Source organism: Gadus macrocephalus, chromosome 23 (assembly GCF_031168955.1).
Source record: "Gadus macrocephalus chromosome 23, ASM3116895v1".
Taxonomy (NCBI): Eukaryota; Metazoa; Chordata; class Actinopteri; order Gadiformes; family Gadidae; genus Gadus; species Gadus macrocephalus.
Window position 1 is genome coordinate 19,973,665 of NC_082404.1, and position 19,801 is coordinate 19,993,465.

The 19,801-nt window shown below is 45.3% G+C and overlaps 1 protein-coding gene and 1 long non-coding RNA gene across 3 annotated transcripts; both read left to right on the top strand.

Annotated features, from left to right (window-relative positions):
* Positions 1-271: 271 nt before the first annotated feature.
* shrprbck1r (sharpin and rbck1 related) lies at positions 272-15,160 on the top strand. 2 transcript variants are annotated; one of them, XM_060044479.1, is made up of 14 exons: positions 272-753; positions 1,036-1,231; positions 1,969-2,052; positions 2,530-2,671; positions 2,942-3,032; positions 3,485-3,749; positions 3,995-4,119; positions 4,523-4,693; positions 11,716-11,876; positions 12,051-12,162; positions 13,123-13,302; positions 13,397-13,495; positions 14,031-14,174; positions 14,521-15,160. In XM_060044479.1, exons 1-14 carry the CDS (start codon positions 487-489, stop codon positions 14,599-14,601), a joined length of 2,118 nt encoding a protein of 705 aa, XP_059900462.1. In that variant the 5' UTR covers positions 272-486; the 3' UTR covers positions 14,602-15,160. The 2 variants fall into 2 exon arrangements, with proteins under 2 accessions (XP_059900462.1, XP_059900463.1); XM_060044480.1 differs by having other exon boundaries at positions 273-753; positions 1,057-1,231.
* Positions 8,291-10,707, top strand: LOC132452100 (uncharacterized). Its single transcript, XR_009524238.1, has 2 exons — positions 8,291-8,565; positions 8,722-10,707. It is a non-coding gene; the product is annotated as an uncharacterized LOC132452100 (long non-coding RNA).
* Positions 15,161-19,801: the final 4,641 nt, after the last annotated feature.

A 19,801-nucleotide genomic window follows, 5' to 3' on the forward strand; every position in this document is an offset into this window, starting at 1 on the left:
TTAAGCAACACTAGTAAAAAAAATAAAAATAAGCTGTTTCTTGAATGAAACGGGAACTCAGCTGTTACTTAGTATACAATCCAGGTTAAAAGCTGTTAAAATATATATCTGTTCAAATATATATCTGTGTAGGCCTATATCTGCATAGGCCTATATATCTACATAGGCCTCTTATGTTATTGTGGTTGTCGTGTGTTACATTCAACTTAACAGAGGGTGTTTTGCTGCCCCCATGCGTTGACAAACGCCTTTACTGTCAAACGAAACCGAGTAAAACACAAGAACCATAGTGCATTGCGAACTCGCTTTGACAATTTCGGTTCACTCTTTTCCTGTTGCCACTTTGCAACAGCGGCGAGATGTTCGGTTATGTTATATTTAGGAGTGTCATGCTTTTAAAAACCTTGACAAACGTCACAGGCCCACACTTCAAAGGCTCGCCGAAACATTGTTAGCGTTTCTTTCCTCCATTGTTGAGCTCGAAGAATGTCGTCGAGTTCAGGCGGGTGGACCGAGACCGTGAGCCCGGACCCGTCTGCTTCGCTACCCGGCTTTGAGGCCTCGCGGTCCACCCTGGAGGGTCACACAGTCCTGATGTCGGTTCGGGTATCGGTGTGCCACTCTGGTATCCGACCGCTGTGTCTGCCAGGAGCGGGCGAGGAGTCGCTATATTTACAACTCAGCATGGACCCTGGGAAGTCCGGGGAATTCCGACTCTCGCTCCGGGACAGCAGCGGAACTGCCCGAAGTGTGGTAGGTAGATGACAGCAGTCACTGGCATAGGTTTTGAGAAGTGATCAATGAATGAGGAAGTTGTTATGTTGTTAACAACTAAGTTGTTTTCAATGTATTTTATTACTAGTATATAGTCCAAGAAGGGCATGGGAATTTATGAATACACTGTTTATGTTGCATACACAACAGACACCTCATTTGAGAGCATCAATACATCTGATATTATCGACAACAATGCACGAACAGTTACAATTTTGGCCTGACCTACTGCAACATTTGACTTTGTTTACTTCTTGTAAGTGTTCATTTCCCCACGTTCAGACCATCGCCGATTTTGACCTGCGGACAGTGAACTACGAGGTGAAGTCGCCCAAGTGCCATGAGCTCAGCCTGGCCGCCCCCCCTCACGACAAGATGAGCTTCAACTTCCGCTGTGAGCAGGAGGCCCAGGAGTGGGCCACCGTGGTGGTCTCGTCACTAAGAGAAGCGCAAAGGGGTCAGCCATCTTAATCACCATCATGAGAGAGAGAGAGAGAGAGAGAGAGAGAGAGATGAATTGCATTTGTGTTTTCAATTAGTTTTGTCCATATCATTTTATTGCAGCCGTTATAAGCATTGTTCATTTTATTTATTTTATGAATGTGTTGACGTTTGTGAACCACCAAAGAGAAATCCGAGGGAGACCTCCACAATACTGCCATTACTTGGTGTCAACCATCCGTTTGCCCTGCAGTGAACCAGATTTTTGCATCCAGAGTTAAATTAACAAAGCTGATTTCTATTTTTTTTTTACCAAACAAAGGAGCTTTTCACCACCAGCAAGTCCCCTCCAACAGTAAAACCACCATCTGAGCAACCAGTCCCACAAACTCCTCCCTCTCCCTGGGAACATGCCAACCCAATGAATGGGCTGTAATCTGGGTGTGCAGGAACTCACAATACTAGCTGACTGATCTAACTGATCATATTTCAGAAGCGTGCAAAATCAAGATATTGGCACTATAGTAGAGCGCTTACGGTAAAGTGGAAGTTTGGAATATTAATGCTTGGGATCTAGACAAAGGCTCCTTGGTAATCCTAAACCTGATGATTCTCTCTGTCTCTCTCTGTCTCTCTCTGTGTCTCTCTGTCTCTCTCTGTGTCTCTCTGTCTCTCTCTGTGTCTCTCTCCCTCTCACACTCTCTCTGTCTGTCTGTGTCTATGTCTGTGTGTGTTTCTCTCTCCCACCCACAGTGGCCGAGGCCTTGTCCTCGAATGACCCCCTGGTTCCCATGGAGACGCCAGGGTCTGAGAGCTTGATAGCCCTGCAGTGCACAGGTAATGCTACCTAACCCCTCACCCTAAACCCTAACCCCTAACCCTAACCCTCACCCTAACCCTCACCCTAACCCCTAACCCTAACCCTCACCCTAACCCTTCTGCTGCCTCCTTAACTCACTGTGGGATCCCTGTGCCTTAAAAGTATTTGATCTGAATGAAACTGATCTAGGAACTGATCTGGTGTGTGTGTGTGTCCGTCTGTCTGCGTGTGTGCGTGTGTCTGTACATGTGTGTGTGAACATCCCTGTGTGTGTGTGTGTGTGTGTGTGTGTGTTTTTGTGTGTCTATGTTTGTGTGTGCGCCTGTATGTCCCTCTAAGTTTGTGTGTCTGCATCCGTGTGTGTGTGTGTGTGTGTGTGTGTGTGTGTGTGTGTGTGTGTGTGTGTGTGTGTGTGTGTGTGTGTGTGTGTGTGTGTGTGTGTGTGTGTGTGTGTGTGTGTGTGTGTGTGTGTGTGTGCGTCCCCTCGGCCCCAGAGGACTCGTGTGTGGAGCTGAGCAGAGCTATCGAGGTGGGGGACGTGTCGGTGGCCTCCAGCCTCGCTGCCGCCCTGGCCCGGCAGAACGCGGCTCTGAGGATCCGCCCCGCGCCCCAGAGCGGCCCGGACCAGGAGCTCCGGTGAGGACCACCGGCTGGTGGGGGGAGGGGGGGGTGGTCCACACTGTACACCCTGTACACCATGCTACGTTGTCATGATTGATCTGTTACAGTTTACAGTCGAGTCATTTACATGTCATAGCCATAGCGACTTAAAAGTGAAGTAATTTGCGGAAGCAATGATCCGCTGGTGATTTAGCCTATATTCCTCTCTTTCATGTAATAGATGGACACAGATAAGTTCATGAAGTGTATTGGATGATATACTGTTGTCTTTTTATCGTCCTACAGCTTGGCTGTTGTAGTGGAGGATTGTTCCTCTTCCTGTTCCGTCATGGTCAAAGTCTTCCCCCACTCCACTATTGCAGCCATTAAACAGCAGGCATGTCGTCTTGCACCATCAACTTATTTATGAGCACATCACCTTCGGTTAAGTCTCAAACCCACCACAGGAAACAACCCAGCTGGTTGTTAACCTCCAATTTGGATTGGATGCTTGTGATTGTTCTCAGCCTGACTTGTTAGTCACTTTGATTACAAATAACTCATCTTAATGTCTCAACAAATAGACGGTATAACGACTTCTCGCATGAGATATCCAACATAGTTGAATGCAGTAGAGAAGAGGTAAAGGAAATGCATTTTCTTCCCTCACCTCATCTGTCTATCTTCCCCCTCTGCGACACTCCCTCACTCACTCCGATGGGGTCGATCATTGAGAACTTCACTGACCCAAATGCGTTATGATAAAGGCATTAATAAATATAATACATGATGCGGAGGTACTGGAGGTGCCCCCTCATCTCCCCCTCATCTCCTCCCGCTCTGCCTCAGGTCTTCCTGGAGTACGGGTTCCCCCCGAGGGTCCAGCGCTGGGTGATCGGCCAGTGCCTGTGCGCTGACCAGCGCTCCCTCGCCTCGTACGGCGTGCGTCGGGACGGCGACACGGCCTACCTTTACCTGCTGTCGTCACGCACCGCCCGCCTGTCGCCTCAGCCAGCCAACCTCGACCAGGAGGGCACCATCGGGGCCTCCTGGTCGCAGGGTCATCTGGCCTCCAGCACTCTGCCTCCCAGACTGGGCCCCGGCAGCAGCCCAGGTCAGGGTCCGATCTCCTGCATTCTGCCTCCCAGACTGGGCCCAGTTCAGGGTCTGGCCTCCAGCGCTCTGCCTCCCAGACTGGGCCCAGTTCAGGGTCTGGCCTCCAGCGCTCTGCCTCCCAGACTGGGCCCAGTTCAGGGTCTGGCCTCCAGCGCTCTGCCTCCCAGACTGGGCTGGTCTATGGGGAAGTGGTCTCATAACATACGTGTTTGTACCTTTTGTCTGTTCTCTGACCACCTCCAGGAACGGCTGGTCTTTCAGCGGGAACCGAGAGAGAGAATATCTCTGAAATCAGAGAGCTCATCAATTTGGAAATGCCTCAACTTGGTGAAGCACTGAGCATCGGCAGAGTAGCATCAGGCACACAGGTATAACCCTAACCCTATCCACTCAGAACACATGCTGTCAGTGGCTGCTGCGATCTGTCAGTGGCAATTCAATGTATGATCTGCTCAAGCTTTAGCAAACTAAACATATGGAATTTCTTCTGCCTAAAGAGTTTTTCATTTGGTGTAAACCTCCAAATGGATGTTGGGGGTGTCTGTCTGTCTGTCTGTCTGTCTGTCTGTCTGTCTGTCTGTCTGTCTGTCTGTCTGTCTGTCTGTCTGTCTGTGTGTCGTGTGTCGTGTGTCGTGTGTCGTGTGTCGTGTGTCGTGTGTTGTGTGTGTGTGTGTGTGTGTGTGTGTGTGTGTGTCGTGTCCACTTATAAATAGACCCACAATGACAACATCCAAAGCCCGTCCAGTAAGGCCATGTTCTGTTTTGCCCCAGGGTTGGCCCTGCCCCTCCTGCACCTACATCAACAAGCCCACCCGCCCGGGCTGTGAGATCTGCAGCACGGGCCGCCCCGAGGGCTACGCCATCCCGGGGGCTTACCGGCCAGACCACCTGGAGCTCAGACGCATCCAACAGGAGAAGGACGCCGTCAGACAGTACCAACAGGTAGGAGGAGAATACTCATTCACTCACTCTCTGATTGGGTAGATCGGTTAACCCTTTGCTCCACTGACCCAAATGAGTTCAAATAGACTTCAGTTTGATTCATAGGATCATTAATGACACGTTTGACCGAAATGGGAAGGGAAACGGGAAGGAACAGGGGACTGGAAACCTGAATATTCCCTGACCAGGAATCCTCAGACGGAGGAGATTCCGACATTTAAACTTATCAGACAAATGAAGAAAACAAATGAGTGCGGAGAGGGACGCCGGCAGCGCAGCCTGGGGCGGGGCCAGGGTGGGCGGGGCCATGGTGGGCGGGGCCATGGTGGGCGGGGCAAGGTTGGGCGTCGGCAGAGGCTCTCCCAGGTTAACTCTCTTCTCTTCTATCTCTGTGTTTTCTGAAGGAGAAGGGGAGAAGAGAGGAGACGAGGAGTGAGACCAGGAGTGCCGGTGCTCAAAACTACTCACTGCTACTCAACCTCGACCAGGATCCCTAAACACACACACACATACACACATGCATACACATACACACACACACACACATACACACAAACAAACAAACAACATATACACATCAGTGGCGGCTGGTGGTTTTTGAAGTGAGGGAGGAAGGACTGCTCGCTTGGTTGCCATTGGCCTGCTTTCACTGTTAGTGGCGTATGGTGGCATAAGTATGTGAGACTCAAGTTGGTTCAGGGTGTTTTTACACTATAGCAGGGAGGGATAATTATGTGAATAAAATTGATACAAATTCACCAGTGGCACAATGTACTTTGAAAGCTGGTGTGCAGCATGTCTTTGAAATTGGCTACAAGGGCAGGAGGAAAGGATGCAAAGCCAATTAGTCAAATCAGGCCTACTCTTGATTTGTATAACTAAATAAAAGAATCAGGCCCTATCATGTGACCTATATTTTCCATGTTAATTTTCAGCTACAGTTGTTTTAAGAAAAATGAAGACAAGACCAAAAGGGATGCATTTAAAATGCATCATGCTTTGAATCATTCACTAAGATCCTTCCCACAATATCTAACCGAACGGTTTGATATTGTGGGACCAAACGGTAAATAATTAAAATAACAAAAATAACATTATTTCACAACTATTTACGTGAGCTGTAAGCCTAACATTGTTTGAGGCAAATTTGGATGTTAATGGCTGTTTCAGAATGTTGTTGTTTTTTTAGGGCATTTAGCAGACGCTTTTATCCAAAGCGACTTACAATAAGTACATTTGTCATAAGAAGTGCATCAATATATCGCTGTCGGTACAGAAAGGATGTTAGTAGAACCAAGTGCAACAATCGCTAGGCTAACCAATTCCCCGTGTTACAGCAATGATAGCAGCTACTGCAGTTGCTACACAGTTAAGTACTATAATACAACAATGCAATACAATACAGTGTACAATGGTGGCCAGAAGGGGGAGGGTGGCTATGCAGAGTCGAGGTGGACTCTGAACAGGTGAGTGGAGTCTTTTTCGGAAGATAGTGAGCGACTCTGCGGTCCTGAGAGCGGCAGGGAGCTTACAAGATGGTTCTTGTAAGATGGTTCTTGTATGCCAGTACCATCTTCTTAAATTGGATGCAAGCTACTACAGGGAGCCATTGGAGGTCCCGGAAGAGGGGGGTCACATGGGAGAACTTAGGTAGGTTGAACACGAGGCGCGCTGCCGCATTCTGGATGCGCTGCAAAGGTTTAATCGCAGAGGCAGGGAGTCCAGCCAGGAGCGAGTTGCAGTAGTCGAGGCGGGAGATGACCAGTGATTGGACCAGGAGCTGAGGTGCTTCCCTTGTGAGGAAGGGCCGGATTCTGTGGATGTTGTAAAGTGCAAATCTGCAGGATCGGGCCACCGCAGTGATGTTTGCGGTGCAGCATAACTGATTGTCCATTACCACACCGAGGTTTCTGGCAGTTGGAGAAGGAGATACAGTGATGTTCTCAACGGTGACCAGTAAGTCCATGTGTGGGCAATCTTTCCCTGGTTTAGGAGGAGCTCGGTTTTGTTGAGGATAAGCCTCAGGGGATGGGCAGTTGTCCAGGTGCTGACGTCCGCCAGACATTCCGATATGCGTGTTGCAATCAGGGCTTTATCAAATGAGCGGAAAGAGAGAAATAGTGTCGTCTGCATAGCAGTGATAGGAAAAGCTTTGTGATGCAATTACCGAGCCAAGAGATCTGGTATAGAGGGAGAACAGAAGAGGCCCCAGTACAGAGCCTTTAGGGACACCAGTTTCAAGCGTGCAAGGTTTGGAAAAGGAGCCATTCCATGTCACTTGATAGGTGCGGTTCGTCAGGTAGGATGTGAACCAGGAAAGAGCAGATTCAGCGATGCCAAGTTCGGCAAGAGTGGCAAGGAGGATCTGGTGGTTCACCGTGTCAAATGCTGCGGACAGTTCGAGGAGAATGAGAACCGATGAGAGGGACGAGGCTCTGGCAGCACAGAGGGACTCAGTCACCACGAGGAGAGCCGGCTCAGTGGAGTTTGCCTTCTTGAAACCTGACTGGTGAGGGTCAAGGAGGTTGTTAGATGAGAGATAGGACAGTTGGTTATCAACGGCACGTTCCAGTGTTTTAGACAGGAATGAAAGAAGAGATACCGGTCTGTAGTTCTGGATGTCGGTGGTATTAAGAGTTGTATTTTTGAGGAGAGGCTTTATTTAGAGTCTTGAAAGACGCTGGAACAATGCCTGAAGGAATGTTTTGTCATGGTGTTAAGCCAATTACGATTGAGGGACTTCTTTTATAGATCAAGTCAATCCTCCTCGCTGATTGTGTTGCAAAGATATCAGTGACCTGGTCATACCAAACTGGATCGGTCGATCTGGCTTGGTAGGGTTACCCTAACCCTACCAAGCCGTTACCCTAACCCCAACGGAGGAGCACCGATAAATAGGTAGGCTCAGCGCGGCGCTCAGGCTCCTGCTTATTGGTTCATAGCGCAGCCAGGGCTCCTTCTTATTGCTTCATAGCGCAGCCAGGGCTCCAGCCTATTAGTGAATAGATTTTGGCACGATTTCAAACCCTTAGCTAGTCACACCCACTCAGAGGAGGAACTTCCCCTCCCTCCCATTGAACTCATGTTATTCACCGGCACCGGTCTGGGCAATCTTTCTTTTTTATTCTCAACAATGTTAAGGAGGATCTTCTTCCCTCTCCTCTCTGGAGAAGCCTCCACTGATACACACACACACACACACACACACACACACACACACACACACACACACACACACACACACACACACACACACACACACACACACACACACACACACACACACACACACACACACACACACAGGATAAACCTACATGACTGCTAAGCTAGAATGTATTTGATGTATACAATAAATGATTGCATATTCATAGAGGATATACAATTACCCTCCTGAAACTGACAGAGCACCATACACACAATGGTGTATTTTACCCCAGATGTTTTCATGATGAAGTCTACCAGCCTATTCAGATTGCACTGACCACATGAAATGGTCTTCATGAAATGGAGTCCTGAATTTGTAACCCAATAATATTAACAGCCTATATTTGTGGAACTGTCCTTTGTTTCTGTACTCAATTGTGTACTTTTTTCCAATGTTTTTTGGTATGGTATTTTTTTATTTGGAATACGATCCCATTCATGCAGATATCTGATTGGTGGTGTGTGACCATCTTTAAGGAAAAACCAAACGACAATGTACTTATTGAAAAGTGATGTTACGATACTAGGACCAGGGTTCGTTTTAAGGGGCTTGGGTTAGAGTCAGTACTGATGTCACACAGAGGGGGCGGTGTTGAGGTGCTCATCACTGGCTAGTACCAACGGCTGAGTGGGAGGGGAGGCTCAGAGCTTGAGACTGAGTGGAGGTTAGGGTTAGCTAACCCTAACCCTAACAGCTGAGTGGGAGGGGAGGCTCAGAGCTTGAGACTGAGTGGAGGTTAGGAGGTTAGGGTTAGCTAACCCTAACCCTAACCCTAACAGCTGAGTGGGAGGGGAGGCTCAGAGCTTGAGACTGAGTGGAGATTAGGAGGTTAGGGTTAGCTAACCCTAACCCTAACAGCTGAGGAGGAGGGGAGGCTCAGAGCTTGAGACTGAGTGGAGATTAGGAGGTTAGGGTTAGCTAACCCTAACCCTAACAGCTGAGGAGGAGGGGAGGCTCAGAGCTTGAGACTGAGTGGAGATTAGGAGGTTAGGGTTAGCTAACCCTGACCCTAACAGCTGAGGAGGAGGGGAGGCTCAGAGCTTGAGACTGAGAGGAGATTAGGAGGTTAGGGTTAGCTAACCCTAACCCTAACAGCTGAGGAGGAGGGGAGGCTCAGAGCTTGAGACTGAGAGGAGATTATGAGGTGAGATTAGGGTTAGGGTTAGCTAACCCTGACCCTAACCCTAACAGCTGAGTGGGAGGGGAGGCTCAGAGCTTGAGACTGAGTGGAGATTAGGAGGTTAGGGTTAGCTAACCCTAACCCTAACAGCTGAGGAGGAGGGGAGGCTCAGAGCTTGAGACTGAGTGGAGATTAGGAGGTGAGATTAGGGTTAGGGTTAGCTAACCCTGACCCTAACCCTAACAGCTGAGTGGGAGGGGAGGCTCAGAGCTTGAGACTGAGAGGAGATTATGAGGTGAGATTAGGGTTAGGGTTAGCTAACCCTGACCCTAACCCTAACAGCTGAGTGGGAGGGAAGGCTCAGAGCTTGAGACTGAGTGGAGATTAGGAGGTTAGGGTTAGCTAACCCTAACCCTAACAGCTGAGGAGGAGGGGAGGCTCAGAGCTTGAGACTGAGAGGAGATTATGAGGTGAGATTAGGGTTAGGGTTAGCTAACCCTGACCCTAACCCTAACAGCTGAGTGGGAGGGGAGGCTCAGAGCTTGAGACTGAGAGGAGATTATGAGGTGAGATTCGGAGTGAAAGAGAGTAACCCGATGGACACATGTTGCTCGGCGACTTCGATGAGAGAACCTTTTGTATTTGTATGTACGCGGTGAACTGAGAGAAGAATAGGAAGCGCTGGCTGGTCGCCTGTAGACTAGTTGCCGTTGCTGCGGGATGCCGGGCTGTTTGCCCATTGTGGCTGTGGACCTGTGGTAAGGCCCTCGTCCATAACCCCCTAGATAGGTTAGATAGCACTCAGCAAGGGAAAGCCTAGGGACAGACATAGGTTATGGGCTGCCTACCCAGGTTAGGGTTAGGGTTAACCCTAACCCTACCCAGGTTATCACGAGGTCGGTAGGTTAGCTCATCCCAGTGGGGCTGAGGGTTGCACAGTATTTTTACGGATTGATCCTTTCCAAACCTCAACTTAAATGTACAAAGTTTTTAATATGTATTTTAAGATGTAAAAATAAGGTCACTTTTACCAGGTAACGTCAATCAAACCTTGCACCACCCAATATCTGATCAGCGAGTGGAGATCCTGAATAACATTAATTTAACCTGAAAGATCAAAGAGGTTTTCGGATTCCACAGTACATGATTCCCTTACTCAAGCCAACGCGCTCGTGTCAAAGCTCAGCTGTCAGGATAGTTCTTCAGTTCTCTCTGACTCTCCATTGTCTGACCTGTTTTTGTCATTGACTCTCTTCTGAAGGCTCCGAGGTGCTTGAAGGGCATTGGGCATGTTGTTAGTTCTGCCGTAGCGTCTCGTGCGGTTCTATAGGCAATGTGATAATAGTTAAATGAAACACAATATTTGACTCAACATCCAAGTTACATTTATGAAATAGATTAAATCGGACACAGTGTTAAAATAAGCAGGAGAAAATCTTACACATTGTCACTACTACTGACTAAATAACTGACCTAATATATTCTTAAGTTGATTAGATGAATGTTTTCTATTTTGCACAGTGATGAAATGTAAATGTTAATAATAATTAATAAAATGTTTAGACAAAACTGTGTGTGTGTGTGTGTGTGTGTGTGTGTGTGTGTGTGTGTGTGTGTGTGTGTGTGTGTGTGTGTGTGTGTGTGTGTGTGTGTGTGTGTGTGTGTGTGTGTGTGTGTGTGTGTGTGTGTGTGTAAGGTTGAAGATGAGCCACATAATATAACGTATAAATGCTAATACGTTTTAGGATTTACCCTGCAAGAGTATCTCCACACCCACCTCCCAACCACTCCTCCCTCTGGTCCCTAACCCAACCACTCCTCCCTCTGGTCCCTAACCCAACCACTCCTCCCTCTGGTCCCTAACCCAACCACTCCTCCCTCTGGTCCCTAACCCAACCACTCCTCCCTCTGGTCCCTAACCCAACCACTCCTCCCTCTGGTCCCTAACCCAACCACTCCTCCCTCTGGTCCCTAACCCAACCACTCCTCCCTCTGGTCCCTAACCCAGGGCTATTCAACCTCCTTAACAAGTGGGCCGAAAAGGAAAACCACTGGGGGTTCATGGGCCACACAGTAAAACTACGTGAATGAAATGCTACAAATAAATCGTACTTAAAGTAGTGTTAACTTAATATAGTACTACTACATGGAATAAACTTGTCAGACGCATTCCTTCCTTCTTCACTTTTAATCGTATCATTATAAAAGATTTTGTTCTCACATATTTTGGACACGTATTTAGAATTCAACAATGTTGTTTGAATCATCACAAAACAGAACTACTGCACATATGAGACATTTTGAGCCAGTGATTCTGTGAGAAAGATTGCACTGCCTTGTTTGCCTTGTTTTGCTCATCCTGAGACATTCATGCAGCTTCTCATAGGTCATGGAGCAAAGTGCCCTTGTTCTAATGTCATTCATATGAGAAAAGCTAGACTCACACGTATCGGTCGAGCCAAACATTGTCAGAATAAGTGATGCCAGTTCCTGATTGTGGGGTACTGATACTGGCTAGTATCACCGGCTACAAACAGAAACCTGATTTGCATGCAACTATGTTTCTCCTTTATTTTATTTATTTTTTGCATGCTCTTGCGGGCCAGAAAAAAATTAAGAGGGGCTGCATTTGGCCCACGGGCCGCTAGTTGAATAGGCCTGCCCTAACCCAACCACTCCTCCGTCTGATCCCAGGCCAGGGAGGCGGAGCGCAGGGAGAACTTTGCCCGGCTGGTGCAGTTGGATGGTCAGGAGGTGGTGTGCAACCCTGAGGCAGTAGACTGTAGGATCTGCTATGCGGACCTCCGGCCCGGCCAGGGTGTGCTGCTCAGGGAGTGTCTCCACTGCTTCTGCCGGTAATGTTTTGCTCCCCAAGAACTGACATGATCTCATTGTTTTTGTTGGCTATATGAGAGCAATTTAAATTTTTTCGAACTTTTTCTAACCCATAATCACACTGCAAATTACTTCAGGTTTCTTGGGGTTAATTGTGTCCGTGTGTGTGTGTGTGTCCGTGTGCGTGTATCCAGAGAGTGCTTGCGCTCTGTGATCATGCTATGTGAGGACCCAGAGGTGGCGTGTCCCTACAGAGACGAGACGTACTCCTGCTCCTGCACCCTGCAGGAGCGAGAGATCAAAGCTGTGAGTTCACAAGAAAACGCCTCATCATTAATTCAGCCAAAGCATCATGTAACAATACCATGTTATGCTGCCATCTTATCTCCATATGCATCATTTCATTAACATTACTTTTATACATATAATGAGGTATAATTTTTATTGTAGATTTGTCTGTACATATTTGTTACCTTTGCTTATCTTAATACCGGTGCTTTTTAAGAAAACCCAATAGACTAACAAGAAACAAGAAAATGATGTACATCCAGGGACGGACTAGGACTGAAAACAGCCCTGTGTGGCATTCAGACTGTGGCGAAATGATTCATATCCATAACCATAACCCATATCCATCCTCCGTCCACCTCCGTCAAAGCTCCATATACGTGATTCCGTGCGCTTCCCGATCAATCAGGGGACGTCGCCAGGCCACCCCAGCTGCACGGCCGGTCAGGTTAACGGGTGTGTGCTCCCCAGCTGTTCAGGCGGTCAGGTTAACGGGTGTGTGCTCCCCAGCTGTTCAGGCGGTCAGGTTAACGGGTGTGTGCTCCCCAGCTGTTCAGGCGGTCAGGTTAACGGGTGTGTGCTCCCCAGCTGTTCAGGCGGTCAGGTTAACGGGTGTGTGCTCCCCAGCTGTTCAGGCGGTCAGGTTAACGGGTGTGTGCTCCCCAGCTGTTCAGGCGGTCAGGTTAACGGGTGTGTGCTCCCCAGCTGTTCAGGCGGTCAGGTTAACGGGTGTGTGCTCCCCAGCTGTACGGCCGGTCAGGTTAACGGGTGTGTGCTCCCCAGCTGTTCAGGCGGTCAGGTTAACGGGTGTGTGCTCCCCAGCTGCACGGCCGGTCAGGTTAACGGGTGTGTGCTCCCCAGCTGTTCAGGCGGTCAGGTTAACGGGTGTGTGCTCCCCAGCTGTTCAGGCGGTCAGGTTAACGGGTGTGTGCTCCCCAGCTGTACGGCCGGTCAGGTTAACGGGTGTGTGCTCCCCAGCTGGTGTCCGGGGAGGAGTACGGCCGCTGGCTGCAGCGCGGCCTGCAGGTGGCGGAGTCGCGCTGCGAGGGCAGCTACCACTGCGCCACGGCGGACTGTCCCGGCTGGTGCGTGTACGAGGACACGGTCAACGTCTTCCACTGCCCCGTCTGCCGCCAGCACAACTGCCTGCTCTGCAAGGTGCCGAGCATTGAGACTAGAGAGACAATGAGCCAGCATCCTTAAGAGCCAGGATCTCCTGCTCTCTAACCCTCTCTCCCTTCCACCTCTCCAGGCGATCCACGAGGGCATGAACTGTAAGCAGTACCAGGACGACCTCACGTCCAGAGCCATAAACGACTCAGCGGCCAGACGCACCAGAGATCTGCTCAAGGTGGGAGCCTTGTTTCTGCCATGCTGTTTTGGCTGCGGACCCTAACCCAGTGTTTATTCTCTTTACAGTGTTAGGCGTCTCTCTTGAATTCATTTGAAGCGGTGTTACATACACATACAACAAGATGATCACAAACAATGACTTGATTATACTAGATTACAAAGTTCTTACACAAAATATGTTGAGTAAAAAGGGGGACTTACAATGGGGAAAAAAATGCTTCTTGTTTGTCTCTTGCTTGTGTAAATTTGACCAGACAAATTTGCAACATTCTCTGAGGAACCTTTTGCGACCACCTTCTTTATTCTTTGTAGTATATTAGTCGACAATCTTGTTGTTTTTACATGTTTTGCTTTCTCCCCCCCTTAGGGTTTTGCTTTCTCCCCCGTTAGGTTTAGCTAATCTTAACCCTAACGCTTGTTGTCTCCTCCGTTGGGTTAGGGTTAGCTAATGGAGCTAACCCTAACCCTAACCCTCGTTGTCTCCTCCGTTGTTTCTATGTGGCGTCCATGATGTGGAACGCTCCCACGGCCAGACCCTGGTGCAGTCGGGGGAGGCCATGCACTGTCCTCAGTGTGGCATCATTGTCCAGAAGAAGGAGGGCTGTGATTGGCTGCGCTGCACTGTCTGTCACACTGAGATTTGCTGGGTGACCAGGGGGCCACGCTGGGGCCCCGGGGTAAGAAAGCCCTCTCACTTTAGGATAATTAATAATAATAATAATAATAATAATCAACCCATTCATCGCAGCTTTTCAATATGCCAACGAAAAAAATCATGTCTTAGTTAAAAAAGATATATAATTGTTATTTTTTTAATAGATATGTGTGAAATGTATAATCGTAATATCCGAGTAGTTGCGTACTGTGCATCCATTTTAAAAATTTGACGGAATTTCAAGAAACTTCCAAAGAGCACAAACCATAATCATTGTAATACATCACCGGATCTTATCCCACTACAAATGTACTTTATTTGTTCTTACACAAAGACAAAAAATGTAAGGTTTGTGTGTTCTTCACAAGGGTCCCGGGGACAACAGCGGGGGATGCCATTGCAACATCAACAAGCAGAAGTGCCACCCCAAATGTCAGAACTGCCACTAGGCCAGTGACCTGGTGTTGAGGCTCTGGAGAGAAGTCAATCCAGAGCTGGCATCTCAAGGGAAGTCCAAATGTCCATGGGAAAATCGAACAGCACAAAACATATTTACCTCCTCGTTGGTAACCTTGCGCTTGTCATCGATTAAAAAACACAATGCAGTTTGAATATTTTCTAGGTTCAGCAGTGGCACTGGAGGGCTGATAATGTTTGATGCTTAACCGTTTCGCTTTTTGAATTTTGTTGGTTAGCTTGCCTTACAAGTGCCTCTAGTTGTGAACAGGTGTCGGAAGAAGCAGGTAATGTAGTGTCTTGGCCTTTTAAAGAAAATAAATAAATATATATATAAATATATATGCACTGCAAATTGAGCAATACAGACAGGTATTTGTTTTTTGTTTGTATTTGTTTGGCTGTTAAATAAAACGGAAGTGACCTTATTTTTGTAGCACACAAATGAAAATTACTGTTACAAGGATATAGTTTATGGGATATTTAATCGAATTCCATGTAATCCTGATATTGTACATTTTGGCCTAAAATTAAACCAAATCTATACGGTGAGCGGAGTGTTTTTGGGTGTGATTGTGAGTTTCAGTGTGAGACATTCAGTTTGTTTACATGCACAGCTTAATCAGATTAAAGCCATAGTTCGACCATGCGCCTCAATCGGACCACTGCAATTGTCCGAGTATACATGGCGGTGAGAAAATCGATTCATTGGCCGAAGCATTTCATACCATGGTAAGGTAGGTGGCGCTGTACCCATTTCAAATAGTGGTAAAAGAGCCACCGGTTGACCTCTTTACGTCACTAGCAACAATAAACTCAGGTGGCATTCGAGAAAGATGTTTTCAGTAGGCAGCTGTCAGTTCACTTCAGGTCCATGCCATTTCTCGGACGCTCCATTGTTCCGACTCCTCGGTCGTATGCAGACTCCTCCGGGAGCCCGCATACGGCAGCAATCCCTTTCCTCCATGTCGCGTTTCAATCTGGGTTTCAGAGAGTCAAAGCCAAAGTTCCTTTCCCCCAATTCCTTCTCCACCATGGCCGAGATAACCCCCACTACGAGTCTTTACTTGTTGCTGAGGTACCAGAGAGTCTGAACCCAACGCAGTCTTTAAGATTCATAATATCAGAGAATATCCCCATCAGCAATGACTGAATAGAGATCGTAAAAAAACAAGACACCGGCTTCCTCCATCTTCTTGCCACCTTTTTAAATGAATCTCAGGTTCTCATTTTCTGATGGCGACAAGACTATCGTCTCCTTAAACTTCCGGCTCATGGCCCCCAGTAAAATCTCGAGCATGTGCGGAACGCAAAATCCGATTCCAATCCGATTGACCGTATACATGCACGCTTAATTCGACTACCAATCGAATAATATAGGGCTCTTAAATCGACTAAGAGCAACAAGATTAGATTCGACTTTAGTCCGACTAAGGTGTACACATGCATCTTAATAATCCAATCATAGTCGGACGAAGCCAATCATTCAATTTTCTGGAGTGTCATGTAAACGCACTGATTGAGTCATTGATTTATGATAATGTCTGGGCCTTTGTCAGATAAAATAACTAAATAAATATGTCTGTTGACCATTTTTTGTAGAATTTCTTGGGGCAGCATTAGCTCAGGTGGTAGCGCGGGTTCACTGGTAGTCGCAAGGTGATCAGTTTGATCCCTGCTCAGAACCGAGCCGATTGTCGAGGGTCCTTGAGCAAGACACCTAACTCCCGAGCGCAGATCATGGCCGACCCCTCGCACCCAGGTCACGGCCTCTTCACCCCGCCTTCCTTCTGGGAGAAGGTTGCGGCTGTGTTTTTTTTCATGACGCCCAATAAAAAACAACTGTCACCCCTCATGTTTCATTTGATAAAAACGACAGTGTTACCCCCTATGCTAACGACAGTGTTAGCCCTTATGTTTCATTTGATAAAACGACAGTGTTACCCCCTATGGTTAAATTAATAAATATCGACAGTGTTACCCCTTATGTTTTTTTTCATGACGACCAATAAAAAACAACAGTGTTACCCCTTATGTTTTTTCATGACGATCAATAAAGAAGAACAGTCTTACCCCCTATGTTTTTTTTCTTGACGACCATTAAAAAACAACAGTGTTACCCCTTATGTTTTTTTACATGCAACCAATAAAAACAACAGTGTTACCCCTTATGTTTTTTCATGACGATCAATAAAGAAGAACAGTCTTACCCCCTATGTTTTTTTACATGCAACCAATAAAAAACAACAGTGTTACCCCTTATGTTTTTTTTCATGACGACCAACAAAAACAACAGTGTTACCCCTTATGTTTTTTTTCATGACGACCAATAAAAAACAACAGTGTTAGCCCTTATATTTTATTTGTAAAAAACAACAGTGTTACCCCTTATGTTTTTTTTCATGACGAGCAATAAAAAACGACAGTGTTAGCCCTTATGTTTTATTTGACAAAAACAACAGTGTTACCCCTTATGTTTTTTTTCATGACGACCAATAAAAAACAACAGTGTTACCCCTTACGTTTTATAAAATATAAGGGGTAACACTGTTGTTTTTTATTGGTCGTCATGAAAAAAAACATAAGGGGTAACACTGTCATTTTTATTGGTCGTCAAAAAAAAAACATAAGGGAAATAATAGAAATACACACATACATTTTAATGTCATGTGTATCCCCTTTATCGATGATTGATTATTGTGGATTGTCATCGCCTCAGTGGTGCAGTGGAGTGCACTCTGCCTAACCCCCTGGAGACCGGGGTTCAAGTCTGGTAGATGTCTTCTGTTGGAAGACTCTTATCTATATTTCATGTGAATTATAAAGACAAGTATAACCTTTGAGATGATTTTATTCGGTGCCTTGTTGGTGCATTGTTAAGTTCGGAGGTTAACACTCTGATAAGCTCAAGTTCGGATCCCCGTAAAAACGTTGACAGGGGTGCCACAGTCGTTATTTATTGGTCAACATGGAAATAACATGAGGGGTAACACTGTTGTTTTTTATTGGTCGTCATGAAGAAAAACATAAGGGGTAAGAGTGTTGTTTTTTATTGGTCGTCATGAAAGAAAACATAAGGGGTAACACTGTTGTTTTTTATTGGTCGTCATGAAAAAAAACATAAGGGGTAACACTGTTGTTTTTTATTGCTCGTCATGGAAAAAAACATAAGGGGTAACACTGTTGTTTTTGTCAAATAAAATATAAGGGGAAACACTGTTGTTTTTTATTGCTCGTCATGAAAAAAACCATAAGGGGTAACACTGTTGTTTTTGTCAAATAAAATATAAGGGGTAACACTGTTGTTTTTGTCAAATAAAACATAAGGGGTAACACTGTTGTTTTTTATTGGTCGTCATGAAGAAAAACATAAGGGGTAACACTGTTGTCTTTTTAAAAAAAAACATAAGGGGTAACACTGTTGTTTTTTATTGGTCGTCATGAAAAAAAACATAAGGGGTAACACTGTTGTCTTTTTAAAAAAAAAACATAAGGGGTAACACTGTTGTTTTTGTCAAATAAAATATAAGGGGTAACACTGTTGTTTTTTATTGCTTGTCATGGAAAAAAACATAAGGGGTAACACTGTTGTTTTTGTCAAATAAAATATAAGGGGTAACACTGTTGTTTTTTATTGGTCGTCATGAAAAAAAACATGAGGGGTAACACTGTTGTCTTTTTAAAAAAAAACATAAGGGGTAACACTGTTGTTTTTGTCAAATAAAATGTAAGGGGTAACACTGTTGTTTTTTATTGCTCGTCATGAAAAAAACCATAAGGGGTAACACTGTTGTTTTTGTCAAATAAAATATAAGGGGTAACACTGTTGTTTTTGTCAAATAAAACATAAGGGGTAACACTGTTGTTTTTTATTGGTCGTCATGAAGAAAAACATAAGGGGTAACACTGTTGTTTTTTATTGGTCGTCATGAAAAAAAACATAAGGGGTAACACTGTTATCTTTTTCAAATAAAACATAAGGGGTAACACTGTTGTTTTTTATTGGTCGTCATGAAAAAAAACATAAGGGGTAACACTGTTGTTTTTTATTGGTCGTCATGAAAAAAAACATAAGGGGTAACACTGTTGTTTTTTATTGGTCGTCATGAAAAAAAACATAAGGGGTAACACTGTTGTCTTTTTCAAATAAAACATAAGGGGTAACACTGTTGTTTTTTATTGGTCGTCATGAAGAAAAACATAAGGGGTAACACTGTTGTCTTTTTCAAAAAAAACATAAGGGGTAACACTGTTGTTTTTGTCAAATAAAATATAAGGGGTAACACTGTTGTTTTTTATTGCTCGTCATGGAAAAAAACATGAGGGGTAACACTGTTGTCTTTTTAAAAAAAAAAAATAAGGGGTAACACTGTTGTTTTTGTCAAATAAAACATAAGGGGTAACACTGTTGTTTTTTATTGGTCGTCATGAAGAAAAACATAAGGGGTAACACTGTTGTCTTTTTAAAAAAAAACATAAGGGGTAACACTGTTGTTTTTGTCAAATAAAATATAAGGGGTAACACTGTTGTTTTTTATTGGTCGTCATGAAGAAAAACATAAGGGGTAACACTGTTGTCTTTTTCAAAAAAAACATAAGGGGTAACACTGTTGTTTTTGTCAAATAAAATATAAGGGGTAACACTGTTGTTTTTTATTGCTCGTCATGGAAAAAAACATGAGGGGTAACACTGTTGTCTTTTTAAAAAAAAAACATAAGGGGTAACACTGTTGTTTTTGTCAAATAAAACATAAGGGGTAACACTGTTGTTTTTTATTGCTCGTCATGAAAAAAAACATAAGGGGTAACACTGTTGTTTTTGTCAAATATAATATAAGGGGTAACACTGTTGTTTTTTATTGGTCGTCATGAAAGAAAACATAAGGGGTAACACTGTTGTTTTTGTCAAATAAAATATAAGGGGTAACACTGTTGTTTTTTATTGCTCGTCATGGAAAAAAACATAAGGGGTAACACTGTTGTTTTTGTCAAATAAAATATAAGGGGTAACACTGTTGTTTTTTATTGGTCGTCATGAAAAAAAACATGAGGGGTAACACTGTTGTCTTTTTAAAAAAAAAACATAAGGGGTAACACTGTTGTTTTTGTCAAATAAAACATAAGGGGTAACACTGTTGTTTTTTATTGGTCGTCATGAAGAAAAACATAAGGGGTAACACTGTTGTTTTTTAT